Genomic DNA, 19,393 nt, shown 5'->3' on the forward strand with positions numbered 1-19,393 from the left:
ATAATCTTTTTTACAGAAATCTTTCAGGAACGTTACTTAGATCATAGCAACGTTTTTTTTCATATCAATGTGTATTTTTCCTACCATAAAGATTTTTAGCTAAGTTATATTGTATTTAAAAGTTCCTTGGGATCGAACTAACGTCCCTTCGAATCGGTAGTCCGGTGCCAAAATAGTTAAGCTATTGCAGCCCCATTCATCTTGAGATTGGAGTGGCAGTTACTTGATGAAGGCAAGTTTAACAATAAAATGTAAAGAGTGTGAGATTTTCGTTCGAATCATACAATAAAATTTATTTATAAGAATCCAATGTCAGTGTATTGTTCCACGCTGCTGGGAACCGGTCGTGCGAAAATCTTGGGCAATGTTTGATAACACTTACAATAAGTTTCGTTACACGATACTTACTGATACGTAACTAATTAAATTATTAACTAGGACGCAAAATGAGCAGGTTACAAATATGTTTAATTGCAATAACGAACTCAATTTTACAGTTTTTAGAATGTATTAAATGCGCTTACAGCTCATTTAATTTAAATAAATTAAGGAGATTAGCTCGCAGATCCTTGCCCAGGTCATCTAACAGATGTTCATTGAAAACTCCGAACTATTTCGAAGCCTAGGTCTGTCGCCATAACAACAAGCTTAGAGCATTGTTGTCAAGTGTTTCGGCAGTACCTATAAAAGTAAGCTAATCAGTTCCTTTGTGGTTGAGGATTCCGGATGAATCTCTCTTCCACCTTCTGCCTGTCATCACTTTTCCATCAGGTGCATGCAGGCTAAGAGCTTCCTTGTAAAAAATCGTCAAATAAAACTTCTTTTATGCATTCTAGACTAACTATCGACATGAAAAACAATTGAAACCAATTCAAAACAATTGATATCGTGATACAGCATACCTTGGATTACTCCAAATAGATTAGATTAGGCCACGAGCACACGACCGCGAGAACCGGTTCGATCCTCGTCCTTTGCTTAACCTACATAACCCGTGGGGTCAGAGTAAGGGCGAATGCACACGATGTGGTTCACCAATTTCATTTCTGAATATTTTAAAGTCAGGTGTTGTTCCCATTGATTAAAATGAACATGAGTGATGTTCCTAATAATAAGATGATGGTTGGTTTGATTTTAATATTCCTGTAACTACTAGGTAGAAGTTTCCATCATGAACTTTTTCTCGTATATTTTAAGCCAGCAAGACTCAAAATAACTACAGAATAAAATATGCCCAAAATATTTTTTCCTAAGCATCTTTACGGGATATTTATTTATTACAATCAATTTAATGTAGCGCCATACTTGATTGCTGTCTGATTTATATCAGAATCTTTAATTACACTATCAGCATATTAAAAATTCTGTTTATAAAACCGGTGACGGTTTTACGATCAAAAGCTAAACATACAAAACCGGTAATCGCTAGTGTGTGCAAGGACTTATTTAGCTTAATTACCGATCGTGGTGAGTGGCGCTCGTATACTCGCATGCAAATAACGCAGGTGCTGTTCTAACATGCACGCATATGAAATAGAGTACATAATAAAGTTTTGGTTTTAAAGCAAGATTTTGTTCCCATAATAAGGCTGTATGTTTCTAAAGATAAATAAATTAAATAACAATGGTTTTGCTGACAACCTAACCAAAAATCTATTGGATATCCAATATTGTGCGAATTTGACTGAACTGAAATTCATCTAAGTAATGTCTACTATTACCTACTTTTATAGAGTCATTAGAGCTGGTCTTATAGTGGATCTCAGTTCCTTGTGCAACTTATTTCGGAAAAAAAACTTAGCTATCTTCTTCCGATGGTGATTCGAACCTATTTTATTCTCCTGTCACTTAAGGAACCCCTTTTTAAACGATTTCCGTTAAGAGAGTTCATGAAGCTTTTAGTGTCAGTCACAAAGTAAGAAACATGTACCTGCTTAATAATTTTGTCCGATGACCTATTTAGTAAACTCCATGGCTGCTAGTGGTCATCGCTTGTAATTGAACTAACAATAAAATGTATCATTACAAATTCTTTCTCACGTTCAACAATCGCATTGTCTACAATTCGTGTCGACACGTCTCGAATTTTAAAATACCACGCTTCTTTATTTTAGTACTCTTGAAAAGCTTTATAGTAAATAACATAAGGTTCAATTTAAAGTTTACCGTCAGTAAACAGGTTTGTGGAATTTTTCATCAAAGTTCAATCGGTGCATTGTAGACAACAGTTATATTGATTCCGATTCGAGTAATAATTTTGGATGGGATTGATCGGTTTATGGAGCGTGTCAATCGATTACAGTTCTCGTATTTTAGAAAGAGAGAATAGTAGTAATAGCATAGCTAAAGGTGCATCTCCGTGTTGCTCTCGCTATCTGACCTTGCTCTACTTAGTATGTTTTGTCGCGATATGGAACGTCCGGTCTCGATTGACAGAGCAGTTTTCTTCGGCTTATTTTCCATCGTTTCTTAATGAATTGCTATCATTAGTGCGATATATTCACACTAACACATTTAATGCCTATTTAATACTGAGATGTATGTGCAATTCCCACCTTATCATCAAAGATGTTCGCGTAGGACCAAGTTATTTTAATGTTTCTATAGTTAATAGAAGGCACCCTAGGACGATTTATCAAAAAAAAAGTCATTTGGAATGAATTTAAGTAAAAAAAAAGGATAATCCACGGTGCCGTGTAGTCGGCCTGGCAGCATGTGTGTGGCCGACAACACGGCGCCGTGGGGAGGAGAGATTATCTTGTTTTAATCTATTTTATGGTTTATTTATATTTTATTATTAGGTTAATGGATGAAAATAAACAATTAATCATTTGTGGAACTTAAAAGTTTAGTGTTTATTATTAAAAAAGATAAAATTCAAAAGAAAAACATACACAAATCGTAAATTTATATGAAAAACAGGAAATAGTTTTGTTTCTAAAAAATAAAATGCTTAAAAGTCTGAAAACTATGAATGAAAATTACAAAACCATTGGGTACAGAAACCTGGCGATCTGTCGCATCCTTTACATTCATATAAATATATATATGTGTATATATATTTTTGATTATATTATTTTGTCACAAATTCATATTTTAGCACCAGAAATCGAAGAATTATCAGTAGAAAAGCGCTTCGACGGACCCGGCACTTCACTCATTTTGGCGCGAAAATTACGCGTGATTGACAGCCGTCTATAAAATACAAATATCACGCTAGTCAAAATCCGAAAAAAGTATTTGTGAGATCGACAAATCGTGCGTGTGGCTGCACGAGCTACGTGACCCTGCCGTGAAAGCCGGCGGCATACAGCCTCATAGAAACGATACGGTCGCGATCCACGGCGCCGTGTGCTCGGCCCCCCGCCCCTCCACGGTGCCGTGGAAGTGGCCTCCTACCGCTCCACGGCGCCGTGTATTCGGCATTAAATGTGCTAAACAACTTCGTATGACAGCCTTTTTCGAATATCAATCACCAATTCGATTATTCCGTAAAAATCTTAAGACAAAATATCATCATAAGCTAAGAAAATTACGATAATAGTCATGAACAACAAAATTAACAAACTAGGTAGCATCGAACATAACAACATCGAAATGGTGATATTATGCTTTATTGTGAAATGACTTATGAAAAAAATACCTATTATATTACAAACTTGTAATTTTTTTCTTTACAGGTAAACTGACAGGCGAAGAAGAGGATTTATTTTCGTCAAAAGCATCAGCAACACAATCAACAGATGGTACTACTTCAACTACCACTACCAGCACTACAAGTTTACCAACTCGATCTACCCCAAAGATAGAAGAAACAACAGAAAACAAAACAGAAGAAATAACCACCACAGAAGTTGCAGAAGAAACATCAGTTAAACCTAAGCCTAGATTATTAAATTTAAATGTAGACGAGTTGCAAACATTTGCGAATGCTTTACATAATCAGAGCAACCAGAATGACCCTAAAAAGGTTCTGCCCGACCTCAGTGATGTTACATTAGATGGAGATGAAGATGAAGAACCAAAAATGCACACAGAAGCAAAACATAAACAGATATCTGATAAGTTTTACTCAAATCTGCAAGCGCCTTTTCATCCTCTGCTAGGAGTAGATAGAGCGTCTGGAGAAGTAGAAGTGTGTAAAGAGAATGAAGTCACTTACAAGGTTAGTATTAGCATGGTATTATTAATAATAGATACTGTCAATAATGAATATTCAGAAATTAAAACTTACGCTTAAATTGTCGGTAGTGAGACGATAATTCAAATTCAGAAAATAACACTGTAGGATTTGCTTGTAACTTCTTGGTAAAAGTAATTATCTCACCCACTTTATCAAATATTGCCAGATCGGCGAACGAATCGACCGAGGCTGCGAAGAGACGTGCGAATGTTCGCCTGGTGGTACCTTCGAATGTTCGCCACGTTGCAAGCATCCCTACATCCGACGTGGCAGAAGACTGAACGACCCTCTTTGCTTCGAGTCTCCAGTTGACGAGTGCTGTTCCATTATAGCATGCGCCACTGGCAACGGTGGTAAGTGCCCCGTTATTCTTATTTGACCGCAACTTTTTTTACATATCGACCGATGTTTTTTCCACGACCATCTTTTTTGGCTATTATATTGTGACTGCTTTTGTGATACATCAATAACAAAATGCTGAACCAAATAACCAAACAATAGATATTTTATTGACTTATTTTTGTAGCAAAATAGCTCATACCACAACCACATAGAGTCGTCTGTACATTTTGTAAATTTAAAATTGTATTTTTTCAGACATGAAACCTACGAAGCTGGAAGTGTGTCGATACGGGAACGACACATACCCAGTGGGCGCACAGTGGCACATTGGCTGCGAACAGACTTGTACTTGTGAGAAGAACTCTATTGTGACTTGTAAGCCTCGGTAAGAAACAAAAATTCTACTCACAACATAAAAGGCAGTTGGTGCCGTAATTTACAGGTTACTAGCGCCCAGGTAGTTAAGCTTAATCCTTCAAGCTCCACGAATCTAGACACAATAGATCACTGGTCAACAAAAAAAATAAAATTGTTTGTTTCCTGTGATTTTTTTTCTGTTTCTATCTTAAATTGACGCATATTTTTTAAATATGGCAACAGTTTTTCTCTAACAGCTTTTGTTTTTAAGTTATAGCTATCTACTCTCATTTAATATTTTTACTTAGATTTTTGATTTAATTGGACAAAAAAATATATTTTGTTGGTGTTTTCGATATTGCTTCGTTATGAAGATGTTGTGTGCTTAATCCAGATGGCTTCTGCTATGTTTGTGGTAAATATAATATTTGAAAAACATCGAAAACCTCTATCGGACTTGATGAAAACTGCATAACATCGACACTTTAATATAAATATTTGAAATAAAGTAATCAAGATTACAAATGGGTCATTTGTGTTCTGAGAATAGGTAACATCTTTTAGGCCAACAAGGGGGCTACACAAAATTCCCGTTCCATGTGTATCTGGAATAGTCGTAACAAACAATAGCATTGGTTACAAAAAATTTGACCAGTGCGGCTTCCAGCACACACAACTTTTAGCTCTTCAGCTAAAGTTGATACAAACAATTTTATAAACGTGCCTTTAGTTAGCCAAGACCGTATCACCGTACTTCCACCACTTTATATTAAGCTCGGCATCTTGAAACAGTTTGTGAAGGCGCCTGACAAAAGTGACGAATGTTTTAATTTTCTTTCACGCAATTTTTCAGGATTAAGCACAGAAAACTTAAAAGCTGGTAATTTTTGATGGGACTCGCATTAGGCAACTGGTGAATGATCGTAATTTTAAGAAATCAATGAGTGAAGTCCAGTCCTAAGCTTAAAATGTTTTTTTTTTTATTATAAGTAATTTCCTAAGCAAAAAGAGATTGTTGAGAGCATGCTATCCAACTTGCAAGAGCTAGGGTGCAACATGGGCATAAAAGTACACTTCATATACTCGCATTAACATCGATTTCCACAAAATGGGGGTGATTTTAGTGAGGAGCAGGATAAAAGTTTTCATTGGAATTTTCTGACAATGGAAGAAGGTTATCAGGGGCGTGGTTCTCATATATGAATGGCAGACCATTGCTGGAGTTTGCAACGAGATCTACTCAAACTTGCCTATTCAAGGAAATCATATAAAAGATCATTTGCTAGTGTTCAATAGTAATTTTATTAGCACAATGTATAATTTTTCTTATTTTTTTGTCAAAATAATAAAACTCTATATTTTAAAAAGTAAAGCTGTTGACGATCTCCCAGTATTTTTTTCATAATCAGGGCCATAGAAATACCCAATAACAGAAAAAAAATTGAAGGAAAAAAAACATGTGTTGACCAGTATAATCAATTGTTATGACATTAATTAATGCCGTCTGGGACTCAATCGGTTGACTATACCAAATACATCAGTCTTCTGGGATTAGCCTAAGCAAGCACAGACTCTTTTTACTAAAGATATCAAATTATTTTACAGATGTGAGCGTCATCCACCGTCGGATAAATGTATCAACGTGCAGGATCCAAATGACGCGTGCTGCGAGGTTCAAGTCTGCGATGTCTCACAGGACGTGCACGAGGAGCCAGAAAACGTCACCAGTTCTAGCACATCTACTACTGAGGTAAATATAATATGAACTTGAACATCTTCATGGCTTTACTGTGTCAATGAATGAAATAGTTTTTAATGCGTATAAACCAAAACCAGTGTTGCCAGTGTTGATTTATGGATCCGAAACGTGGTCGCTTACTATGGGCCTCATAAGAAGGCTCAAGGTCACCCAAAGGGCGATGGAGCGGGCCATGCTTGGAGTTTCCCTGCGTGATCGAATCAGAAATGAGGAGATCCGCAGGAGAACCAAAGTGACCGACATAGCTCGCGGAATTGCTAAAACCAAGTGGCAGTGGGCGGGGCACATAGCTCGTAGAGACGATGGCCGTTGGGGCAGAAAAGTTCTCGAGTGGCGACCGCGGGCTGGAAGACGTAGCGTGGGCAGGCCTCCTACTAGGTGGACCGACGATCTCGTAAAGGTCGCGGGAAGAGCCTGGATGTGGGCAGCGCAGGACCGTGCATTGTGGAAAACCTTGGAGGAGGCCTTTGTCCAGCAGTGGACGTCATTTGGCTGAAACGAAACCAAAATCACAGCTAGCCATGTAGATTAAGAGGTCAGTCTAATTAATGACGTTTTGTACCGTAATTTACAGACCACGAGATCGTTCGAAGATTATCAAGAGGAGCAGTTCAAAACCACAATGAGGCCGCTCGTGTTACCTGAACCAATCGGGTCAGTGAAGGTGCTACAAAACAACACAGTGCAAGTGAATCTGATACACATGAACAACACCGAAGATCCTATACACTTACTACTAAGCAACGATAATGGGAAATCTTTTAAAGATGTAGAACTGACCTACTCTAACTTAATACTGAACTTGGAAGGTGGGAAGGATTATATTCTGAAGACCAAAGAAACAGGAACGAAGTTCAATTTTACGATAACAGCATCTGATACCGGAGCTAATGAAGTTCCAGACGAGGATATAGCCAATTCAACCAAAGTTGGGTGCTATCAAGATGGAGTCTTTTACGCTGTTGGTAAGTCATCATTTTCTTACAACTGCCTTACAATCAGATTTTTTAGTTAGTTATATTCCACATAAAGTGGAAAAAATGCTTGACTAAATGCCTGCCCCAATTGGCACTCAAGTTGCGCAAGTAATTAAGCGTACTTACAGCGCTTCGCTCTATCACACTGCAGAGCTCCTCAGAAACCGTTTCCCAATAGCCTAATTTGATTTGAAAATTGCTATATTTTTCAGGTGAGGAGTTCCATATCGGCTGCACAGAGCTCTGTGAATGCACTGGTCCTGACACTCACGAGTGTGTCGCCCTGGTGTGCCCTTCACATGTGGGTTTGGAGCTGGTGTCTAAGGGCTGTGTGAGATGGGCGCCCAGCCCTCCAGCTCAGCCGCCCAACTGCTGCCCGCGGTCTGCCAGGTGTCTTAGCGATGGCACTTGCCATTATAATGGAGTACCGTAAGTGTTATTGTTTTCTTCTTTATCCTACCTCTAAATAAATAAACGACTTGTTCTTTCTTTCAAAATTCCAAGCCTTCAAAGCTACTGTTATTGTTTGATATAGCATGTAAACATTGTTATTAAAATTTTGCTTTGTAATTTCAGGATACCAAACTGGAGTGAAGTGCCAATCTCTCTGACTGGCTGTGAACAACGATGTTTCTGCGAGAATGGCGACTTAGAGTGCCAGGAGACTTGCTCACCTTTGCCCCCTGTCCCTCCTCAGTCCCTTAGATGCCCTCCCCTACATAGACCAGCCCCTGTCAATATATCCGACGATGACTGTTGTAAGCAGTGGGGATGTCTGCCGAATGGTATTGGTAAGCAAGGAAAAAATTGTAAAATTAAATCATATTTTTTTGGATAAGGTTCAGGTGATGGTATAATCAATAGTGATTCACTGCACTAGCTTGAAAAAAAAACATTCATGAAAATAAACTATGATATTAATCAGTTCAAAAATACTATCACATCATCTAACGAGATATTTTATCATTCATTTATCATTATCAAAGCATGTTTCATTTATCACTCATTATTCCTTACAGCTGCCAGTTCGAATGCGACAAATTTTCCTAAATACAGAATGCAGACTATAGATGACATGCCCTTTAAATACGTGACACCAATCGCACCACTATTACCGACAGTATCTACATCTGTTCTGCCCACTCCACCAATCACGACTGACCCCACAGAATTCTATCGCCATCTTAGCCCAATCAAAACATTCCCAAAATTTTTAAAACCACCTGCACCTATGTTTAACGACATTTCCAAGTACTCTATAGAAGCACCACGAAAATCATCGCATGGTGATAATATTACTGTGTTCACTTTAGAAGACGTTGAATCACCTTTCAAAATTATTCATCCAGATCCATCGCTAACTAGCAACAACAATCACTGGATTCCCAATGATCAGGCCTTAACGCCTAACCAAATGTTGCTGGAACCTATTAAAGTACCTTTGAATCTTGCACAAACGATACAGCCTTCAAAACAGAATTACAATAACTTCGTTTTATCAGATCATAAAATGCATGATCATATCCAAAATTCTAAAATTCACCCAGTAGATGAAACTAAATACGAGCCCTTTAGAAAAGTGCCTATTTCTAAAGTTGATCGTTTTAATTATTTTTTACCGAGTTATGATAAGAAACCTTCAATGGCTCCATATAAAACAGTTGAGCCTAAAACTACCACTGCTCCATTTTATCCAACGAAAACCTTTTTTGAACCAATTCAAAATCAAACCACTGATGGCGAGCCTTCAAAAGAATTTCCCAATTTGAGTTCCCATTCAAGTAATGCACGAGACCACCCTTATCATAGTTCCCGTGGTAAGCATGTGACGATACTTAGGACTAAAGACTTGAAGACAAGACCTAGTGAAAATAATTTGTGGAGTCAAGACACAAAGACGCACGTTTTGACAAAAGCTCCAAATCCTTACGAGACTGTTCTGTTGCGACCGGTGCCTAACGTTAGAACTGAAGTAACGTCGAATTACAATCACAATGCGAAGATTCCTCGGATCGCTGAGAAAACATACTCGGCATTAGACTTAGAACATCTCCTGAGTCAGATGGAAGTGGAATCCGAGGTGAATAGGAATCTTGGACGGTCGGCGGACAGAAATCGCGACGGAACAGCGGCAGGTCAGCTCCGACTGTGTTAGCTGTTTGATCTATGTAGTACACCTTATGATGAAGACTTGACTTCCAAAACTCGACTGACTGAGACTGTGCCTTGTAACATTAATAGTTTCACTTCATGTTTAGTGGGATCTGTGTCTAACTGTCCGTGTTCATGTACCATTAACCATACCCTATTTTCACTCACAAATCACAACTAACCAAGTAGTAATAGTACCTACGTTGTATTTATTGTACCTATCGTGTGCTTAATAAAGTGTAGTTATACAACTACTGTAACTGATTTATGTTTCTATAGGTCATCAAACTCCAGCTACAGATACGCCAACACATTCAACTCATCCTCAACAACCCTCTTTCTTGCCTACCATTCCTCCTGACCTGCATTTCCCTCAAGAGGACATTCCAGACTACGACCAGAACAATATCCATCGACCGGTGAACTCTTTGCCTGGTCTGCCGCCAGGCTTGCACTTGCCAACGAACCACATAGATGATAATAAGAAGCTGTCAGTCATTTCGCTGCAAGGTGACTCACCAACCAGTGTGATGATGCTGTTTGGACTTCCTCCAGTACTGGTGGGCTTGCGAGGAAGTGTGGACTTGCGATACACTGATAAAGCGTAAGTAAACAGATTACTTTTAATGTCACATAAGTCACTAACTACTTTGGCTATTTATTGAGACTTACGTCATTTCTTAACATTTTCAGGGATGAAGATATAACGAACTGGTATTCACAAGTGTTCGCTCCTGCTGATGAGGTGCTCACGACTCCTCGACTGGAGTTCAGGCTCACAGGGCTGAAGCCATCCACTACGTACAAAGTACGAGGCAAGCTGTACTTGCACAACCTTCCTGTGGAACCTGAGAGCGAGATCTATACTGTGAGGACCTTGGACTTGCCCACGGTAAGTGCTGAACAACTTTCAGAAGTACATAACTATGTAGCTGTAGTAGTCCGCGACTTTGCTCACGTATTTCGGCCTTCCACACATAATTTGAATCTCGCGAACTCACCATGTTATAGCTTATTGTTCTCGGCATGTTCTCACCTAAAAATAGTCATAAGTTTTCTTCATATCGCCAACAAACTTACATCCGTCATTTTTGTATCTTCAATAACTTGAAGTCTCTACATATCTCTTACGAAAAAACTTTAACTAGTATTTTCGTAAGATATATTATGTAGAGACCTTCTGCAATATTAACTCATCAAAATTGGTTATTTTTTTGGCAACAGATAAGTACTTTCGTATTTATAATCTTACTTATCCTCTCTTAATCACAGGTGGCTCCAGCCGAAGAGAAGCGCAGAGAGATCGACAGTCGACTAACTGTAGTGGACGTGAACGATACAGTGGCACACGTCAGTTGGAGGCACTTCGCTGAAGAAGAACTGCAGTTCATCGACGGCATACAAGTCAGGTGTGTAACCTTTAGGGTATTTGGTGACATGTATGGCGTGTGTGCATTATTGCGCGAATCAGTTTATGCCACTGTACCGATAGTAAGATCCTGCCACTCACTAGTGGCTTAAGCCTAATGGCGCATCTAGTAAGCACTGAAATGGTAAGAGGAATAACGCATTTGCACTTACCAGGATAGCGCTACTATTTAAAGTTTAAAAGTTCTGTCACTACTCACTCACTCGTCAATGGCGTCAACTAGGTACATAGTAATTAAGCGCAAATACCCTCATAGTATTATTTTCGAAAACTTCTGTCTTTGCAAAATTTTATGTAAGCCTGCGTATCACATTTTCAGATACCGACCGGTAGGAACGCCCATCTACAGCATGACAGAACTGCTCCACCACAGTCGATCAGCTGCGGAACTGCACGATCTGCGCCCTGGAAGTCGATACGAAGCCTCTTTGGTACTCATCCCTCCTCCGAGGGCCACTACAGAGCTTCATGACCCTGGAGTTGTTGAGTTCACGACATCGCCTTATGTTGGTAAGTACTCAGTCACTTTGAGTTGCAAAAGCAGAAAATCCATGTACTATCAGCTACAGTGTTAACTATCCATTTCCATTTTTGCTCTCGCTCTCATCAAATGGTGATTCTTTACGATAGAACGAGACGACATGACCGGCATTGCCGATAGTACATGAGATGCTTAACATATTTATCTTTGGCATAGACCCTGAAACTTGCCAGCTACTAAGGATTTATTTAGGTTAAGTTTAGGCATTTTAAGCTAAGACAAATTCTTATAATAAAAATATTATCTTCTTCCAGATCCTTACAACTGGACAGTGACCATAGAAGCGCGCGCAGTGGGTTCAGAAGCAGCCGAGCTGACGTGGCGAGGAGTGCCGTCTCCCGCCGAGCGGTGGGTGCGGGTGTACCGCGCGGCCCACGCGTGCGGCCAGCCCGCCACTCGTAGAGAGCATGACGCCTTCCGACTGGCCGCCAGGGACTTGCCTCCAGCTGTGACCCTCACGGGACTGGAGCCTGATACTAGGTAAGAAGCAGATGAAGTGCCGTGGTGAGGAGTGCCGTCTCCCGCCGAGCGCTGGGTGCGGGTGTACCGCGCGGCCCACGCGTGCGGCCAGCCCGCCACTCGTAGAGAGCATGACGCCTTCCGACTGGCCGCCAGGGACTTGCCTCCAGCTGTGACCCTCACGGGACTGGAGCCTGATACTAGGTAAGAAGCAGATAAAGTGTCGTGGTGAGGAGTGCCGTCTCCCGCCGAGCGCTGGGTGCGGGTGTACCGCGCGGCCCACGCGTGCGGCCAGCCCGCCACTCGTAGAGAGCATGACGCCTTCCGACTGGCCGCCAGGGACTTGCCTCCAGCTGTGACGCTTACTGGACTGGAGCCTGACACTAGGTAAGAAGCAGAATTGACGTGGCGAGGAGTGCCGTCTTCCATCGAGCGCGGGGAGCATTACGCCTTCTAACTGGCCGCCAGGGAACTGCCTCCAGATGTTAGGTACCCTTCATTGGGTTAGTTAGAACATGACACTAAATAAGAAGTATTACCAGGCCTGTTCATCTCCGCGAGTTTACATCGAAAACAAAACACGCACGATGGCCCACTTACAGGACACTATTCGACAAGGCCTCACATACGAGCGAACATTGACTCACGCACGCGTATCTTGTGTATGACGGAAGAAAATAAAGAAAATGGTGTACTAAATACTGTGCAGTATTTAACTGCCTAAATAATAATAATAAAAACACAGAATGTACTTTTTTAAGTTGCCTCAAGATACTGAGAGGTAAATAAGTAGTTAATATTATTCATAATAATTCATGCTAAATCATGTATTTCCTCCGCCATTTTCCGCAGTTTGGCACCTCACGTCACATCATTTTACCGAAGTCAGCCCTATAGCTACTTCGGCGCAGTGCCGATCACTGACGTTTGTCAACAAAATGGTGCTTGACTCTTGAGACAGGCTAAATTACACCATATTGTTAATGACATTGAGCATACATTTTTTTAAATACCTTCGCGAAGTAAAACTTCTGTACGTAGTACTTATTATTATTCTGTGGTATTACACTAGGTGCTCTACATAAGTATGTCGGAGATAACAAGTTAAATGAGTCAATTCTTCTAAACTGATAAACGCCAGCTGAGGGAGAACTAGCCAAGTTAACGTTATTTTTTACTGAAATGTATCTTATTTTTCTTTACAGATGTCGTGTCTGGCTAGAATTGTTCCTGACTAACGGAAAAGTGAAGACAAGTAACGTGTTGGAAATCACAACAAAATCTCTGGACTCACCAGAGCCTATTGACAGTAAGTGTGCTCTACATCTACTATTCTTACGCCCGTATTCACAAACATTACTATGAGGTCTCACAGTGCGCATGGACGCACAGGGTGACACTCGAACCAATCACAGAGCTCTATTCAACTCTGTACGTTCGAGACGGCATACTTTTCGATTTAGGATGTAATTGATGACGTGAACTAAATGGTTTTTGTCTTCTTCAGATGAGATAGAAGCAGCATCATCATCAATCGCCAACAGCCGCGGCAGTCCTCGCGGGGACTATTACGGAGCCCTAGTGGTAGTAGGGGTGGTGGCAGCCCTAGGAGCGCTGACGTCACTGCTGCTGCTACTAGTAGTCGTGAGGAGGCATCGACCTCGCTCCGTGCCTATTACACGTAAGTTAATGCAATGTCACCTCAATTTTGTAACCATAACTTAACCATAAAGCAAAAGTCGTCGCACATTTAACAATCCCGAAAGGGATCATCCGTATCAACTCGAGGCGGTCAATATTCTTTGTATGAAACTCCATACAGCAACGCACACTTATCCGCACCGTAACGTAAACGCCTCACCTCGCGTTTGACAGCGCGCGAAAGGCTATACGGTGTTATTAATTCCTTTCCGCGTTGATAAGTCTGCTTTTTAATTTTATCACTGGGTACTACAGGATGCAAAATTATCTATACTGTCTACTTAATTTTGTTTTAATTTTGCAGCTGTGCCATCCGCTCCTCGCGAGTCCTCGCTGCCGCCATACGACAATCCTGCGTACAAACTAGAGTTACAACAGGAAACTATGGGTAAGGCTGATTTTTCTTTCATATTCATTAACCAAACGTGTATGACTATGTCGTTAACATTATCATCAATGACCATCAGTCCGATAGTCATTCATTGAGACGCCTTTATAGGGCACACAAAGCTTTTTTCAGCCACCTTCGACAAGCGTTTGATGCGCTGCTAAAGATTGATTTGCTGCATAGCCACATTTTATGTTATTTTACCTAAGCTTAGAACACATTAAATACTAATCTACCCAAACTAAAACCGCACACCAAAATAGGTTTTTGCTTAGTAATCGAACTCAGACCATTCAGCGACCTTCTGTCTAACCACTGCCTCTGGTAAAACTGTAAATTCTGCCTACGCAGAAGTTGCAGCAGAAGGGATAGTACTTTAAAATATCAGAAACGTAACATATTCATCTGTCAGAGGCTATAAAAAAAAGACTATCAGTTGAATTAAGGTTCAAAATCTACTTACACTTGTTCTCATACTAGCTCAAGGGTTATGGACCTAATTAACAACGTTCTCTATCATTTATTTCCAGATCTCTGACAGTTAAGCTCCCGTGGGCACACCAACGGCCTCAACGGGATATCAGAGCGCGGTGTTGACGTCCCGAACGGACGAACATACAACGAGATGGGCGTATAAGCCACTGCTTGTACACATGTGACAGAGCTGTAGACCCTGGCTATACAGGAGTAGCAGTGGGAACGACAGGTGGGAAAATTCCCGAAAACATGTGACAGAACGGTGCCAGTGAGTGTACGCTAGAACTCAGAACAGTGCTATGTCGATATTTTGTTAGGCGTTTCTAGATTAACTTTAGTATTTTCTACACTTGTGATGTGGCCTTTTCTTAACTTGAAAACCTTTCAGATCTCTTTGTAGGGAAAATGCGAAATCTTATTTATGTGACTCTTCTATTTTTAGTCTCATTTCTTATTTTTTACGTTAGTTGTATCACAAATACTCGAAACTACGAATTTTTAACTTCTCGATTTGATATTATTTAAAATTGAAGCAAAATAAAAATAATTATTTAATAGTTCCTGTAATTAATACAAATCAGTGAACTATGAAAAACAAGAAATGAGTGCCTTAATTAATGTATAATAATTAAAATAAATAATATTTACCTACCTTGTTCTTTTGTAAATAGTGTTAATATAGGTAGTTAATTATTTGTTTAAAATGGTGGATACAAATAATTTGTAAAATAATGTTTTTTACTGACACTGAACTGCCGCAAATTAATCTTTTGTAATATACAATACATTTTTTTAAATCTTTTTGTATTTTATTAATACCCTCATATTACTAGTAGTATTTCATACTCTAACGTAATATAAAAAGGTACAGTCAGCAAAAAAAGTTAAAGGGAAAGGAAGAGCAATTACAAAAACGTCTTTAATTCAAATACAACACCAAATCACATTATATTTTCTATAATAATAATACATTATATGTTTTATATGTTTGTATTTTCCTTATTAACTATCCTAACCGATTGCAGCCTATTCTTATGCCCACGTATCATATTTGGAAAACTTGGAATTGAAAACGCAATAAAATGTTTGATTTATGTTTTTAATAATAAATTGATCTCTTTAAGAAAATAGATATAAAGATCCCGTAATTAAATAATCGTATTCAGTGTTACTGGGCCCAAAAGGAAGTTTTTAAGTGTTATTATAAACCTTTATTTTATCTTATTCAGTAACGATAAATCTTCTAATATATTATTTGTTTTAATCTAATGATGTACCTACCAGCTCACACTGATGATACAAAATATTAAATAAAACTAAATTTAAATCAAATGAACTTCATTTAGCTGGGTTAAATGAAACTCATTTGAAAAATAATGAACTTATAATTAAAATATTTCTTGTAATTAATGATTTTGTTGGTTACATGCGGAACGTGTGTGAAAATCTATTCATGAGACAAAACATCAATATTACAAATAATAAATGTATTGGTAATGTATAAAATATATGAAACAAAATTAAATATCTTTCATCATGATCTATGTTTCTCAGGGAACAAAATATACAACATTATTACAAATCCTGCCCAACTCTTGAATCCACAAATACAAGTACTGATCATGTTATTATTTGATATGTTACCTGAATATGGTTAACGACACAGATTTTTAATTCATTTACGATGAACAAAATACACTGTTACAAAACTAGTTACAAAAATAAATGGTTTTGGCTTTAATGCTTTCTATCAAAATTAATCACGCTTTCATTTTTTTTTAATTATAAATGTGCCTCATAAATAAGTGTGCTCTTTACCATTATGATATAAACGAGATAAATAATAATTGTTTACCATTAATGTTTACCCGTATAATGCCAATTTTTTTCGCAGTTATGTATTCTTTTAATATTTACGGAAGCTTAACAATCTTCTATTAGCGTAAGACCGGTAAAACAAAAAGAACCTAAAAAGTACGTAATAAGTTTAAACAAAATGTAGTTTTGTACTAGGTATCATTTCATAGATTATTAAAAAAACAGCACGTATCATATTTGATACGTATTTAAAACAATGAAAAATATTTTTTCTCTTGACTGTACTTATTGCAAATTAATTTGAAAAATACCAGAAAACTTTAAAATTATAACTTCGGTAGCAGAACGAATTACTCCAACCTAGAATTCGAATTCTGATACTTCACAGTTCTAAAAATAATGAAAAAATATCTGAAACTATGAAATATAATTAAACAATGGAAATGTTAGTAAATGATGATTAAGTACATATTAAATGCAGTAGATATCACAAATGCTTACATTATGAAGTAACTTAGGTCGGATCGAATTTCATTTAATAAATAGAAATTACAAACCAACGAATATACTATCAAAATCTGTATCAGATTTGCAATATCTAGTGCAATTTTTTAAAATCGACCAAGAAATGGAAGGCCAAAGTTTTTTGAATAAATTCCATTGGGTGGGATAGCAGAAAAAATACTTATTTTGTTAGACCAATCATTTCTCGGTACGCTCACCGTATCATATATGCAACACGTTTCCCTAAAAAACCAAAAGCTTGCCAAGATTTTAGTTTAGTTAGGGATGTCGGAAAAGTTTCATCTCGTCAAGTCGTATCGATAAATCCCAATCAAATCTTTCCATTCCTTCCATAACAGATAACTTTTGCCTAGACGACGTCACTAGTTTTATATGTTTTGTCTCTTTTTACTGAATACTCAAGCATTAACAGACTATCCACTAGCTAGGCAAAAGTCATCTTTGAATCGACTGGGAATAAATTCAATTTCCAACATAACGATACACAAGTAAAATTTAGGAGACGTGATCGGGGCACCATTTTGTAAAACAACTTCAAATTCTTCAAGCATTCTTTCATTCCCAAGTCTGAAATTGTGAATTTCATTACTGTCAGGGAAGGCCTCATCCCTGCTGTAATAAAATACAATTATCTCATTCCATATAAATTCGATGAATGCCCAATTTCTTCAGATCTGATTCGTCGTCGTCGTCGAGTCTTCTTTTCTCTACCTCTTCTCTGTTCTCTTTAACTTTATTATCTCATTAGTTATGCTTTAAAAATAACCCGCTATATTTTGTAGAGGCTCTCACTTTTTTGAAGATTTGAACTAAGTTAACAGCTGGTACCATACAGTTCTGTTCATGTTGATGGTACGTACTATCAATAAAAAACAATCAATGGTCCATACGTAATAGTCTAGTAGACAATTAATATTGTATGGAAGACGAACTCTTAACTCTTGAATTTGCAGGTTACCTGTAGTAGCAGCTGACGAAGTACCTTCAAGTTACAACTTAAATTAGGTATTCCAACCAAGAGCCAAATAACTAGCCCCGAATGAACAGAGCCTGTATTATGGCTACTAGACTTGAAATACTATAGTTACTATTTAAAGTTTAAAATACCCCGCTAAGTTATTAAGGAGCCAAAAATACTTATCGGCTTGGTTATTGGCATCAATTACTTTAAAATGGTACCCCGCTCACTTTTCTAGCGTTTTCCATAGCCAGCACCAGCGGTGGCTCGTCAAAATGCTGAGTGTAGTTATCAACGAACCCTTGGAAAATCTGGTTGCAATATTATTCCTTTCACCGTGTATCTACTTTGTTTCATTCACGCCATCGCTGGTGCCGGTAAAAGGTCATAAACAAGCAACATTTTTACAGTTGACTTCGAAGAATTTTCAGCAATAATTTGTTATTAGTCTTCAAACTCGTTCTTAAACCTTCAATAGGTATACTTAGGGGACAAAAGGACCACAATGCTCATTAATACGTAAACGTTACAAAAAAATGACGTGCGCTCGCTCTCAGATCGGGAGCTTGCAGCAGTGAACATTTTATTATACACCGCAAATGTACTGGGCAACATTGCGGCCTAATGAAAATCAAGCGGGATCATTTTGTCCACTAATGTATCCGAGTGAAATGTTACTTGGGAAAGACTTACGTCATATGGACTGACATTGCTTGAAATCATGCTGATCAATCCTAGTTGTTGACTGAACTGATGATAAATATTGCTCATTCACAAGTTCTCAATGGAAAACCGCCTTACTCCGATCGCTTAGTTGTTGGTGTTGTCCTCATGGGCCTTCTTGACGATGGCGAGCTTGGAGTGCGGGTCCTGCGCTTGGAGCTGAGCGTAGGGCGGCGCGCGGGTGCCGTGCAGTACTAATGACCAGCCTCGCACCCAGCCTGATGCGGAGCTGGGGCCTGAACCGCCGTTGAAACGGGCCTGAAGAACAAATCAGTTAAATGAGGATACGATAGACTGAAGAGCTTCAAACTGCTAGATAGCTAGAATATTGCAGGATAAAACTATAACCCAAAATGTGTGTCGTGGTAACATCACTAGTGGTGTAAAATAACAATATGAGGGTTGTTGAAAATTTTCAAGACCGCCCGAAGCCGCGAGCCGCCATGTCAGTCTGCTTGTGACTATGGCTGCAGCATAGCAGCTAAAACGTCATATAAAAAATGTCGCGTTGAGACCCGTGTTTCTCTATTTTAGTTAAAACCCCAAAAGTAAGGCCTTAAACTGCTAAATAAATAGACTATTGTGGTGAACCTAATCCTCGTCGT

General features: G+C 38.7%; 3 protein-coding genes across 3 annotated transcripts in view; 2 read left to right on the plus strand and 1 right to left on the minus strand.

Moving 5' to 3' along the window:
- Positions 1-12,223, plus strand: part of LOC135080893 (putative epidermal cell surface receptor) — a 56,032-nt gene extending 43,809 nt beyond the window's left edge. The window contains exons 3-15 of the mRNA XM_063975622.1: positions 3,681-4,165; positions 4,350-4,536; positions 4,781-4,910; positions 6,488-6,632; positions 7,216-7,606; positions 7,831-8,047; positions 8,195-8,403; positions 8,638-9,753; positions 10,049-10,373; positions 10,463-10,661; positions 11,042-11,178; positions 11,518-11,708; positions 11,994-12,223. Of these exons, the coding sequence (XP_063831692.1) occupies positions 3,681-4,165; positions 4,350-4,536; positions 4,781-4,910; positions 6,488-6,632; positions 7,216-7,606; positions 7,831-8,047; positions 8,195-8,403; positions 8,638-9,753; positions 10,049-10,373; positions 10,463-10,661; positions 11,042-11,178; positions 11,518-11,708; positions 11,994-12,223 (3,962 nt within the window). The remainder of the gene's footprint in view (positions 1-3,680; positions 4,166-4,349; positions 4,537-4,780; positions 4,911-6,487; positions 6,633-7,215; positions 7,607-7,830; positions 8,048-8,194; positions 8,404-8,637; positions 9,754-10,048; positions 10,374-10,462; positions 10,662-11,041; positions 11,179-11,517; positions 11,709-11,993) is intronic.
- A 7-nt stretch (positions 12,224-12,230) lies between these two features.
- LOC135080894 (putative epidermal cell surface receptor) lies at positions 12,231-15,565 on the plus strand. Its single transcript, XM_063975623.1, has 6 exons — positions 12,231-12,243; positions 12,435-12,585; positions 13,404-13,507; positions 13,706-13,879; positions 14,204-14,287; positions 14,818-15,565. Exons 1-6 carry the CDS (start codon positions 12,231-12,233, stop codon positions 14,823-14,825), a joined length of 534 nt encoding a protein of 177 aa, XP_063831693.1. The 3' UTR covers positions 14,826-15,565.
- A 99-nt stretch (positions 15,566-15,664) lies between these two features.
- Positions 15,665-19,393, minus strand: part of LOC135080895 (neuroendocrine convertase 2) — a 94,743-nt gene continuing 91,014 nt past the window's right edge. The window contains exon 15 of the mRNA XM_063975624.1: positions 15,665-19,046. Within this exon, the coding sequence (XP_063831694.1) occupies positions 18,876-19,046 (171 nt within the window). The 3' untranslated portion in view covers positions 15,665-18,875. The remainder of the gene's footprint in view (positions 19,047-19,393) is intronic.

The sequence above is a fragment of the Ostrinia nubilalis genome, chromosome 18, assembly GCF_963855985.1.
Source record: "Ostrinia nubilalis chromosome 18, ilOstNubi1.1, whole genome shotgun sequence".
NCBI classification, from domain to species: Eukaryota; Metazoa; Arthropoda; class Insecta; order Lepidoptera; family Crambidae; genus Ostrinia; species Ostrinia nubilalis.

Coding starts and splice junctions, on each gene's coding strand:
- LOC135080894 (XM_063975623.1), top strand. Junction 12,586..13,403: donor GGACTGGAGCCTGACACTAG/GTAAGAAGCAGA, acceptor TTTTCTTTACAG/ATGTCGTGTCTGGCTAGAAT. Junction 13,880..14,203: donor TCGCTCCGTGCCTATTACAC/GTAAGTTAATGC, acceptor TTAATTTTGCAG/CTGTGCCATCCGCTCCTCGC.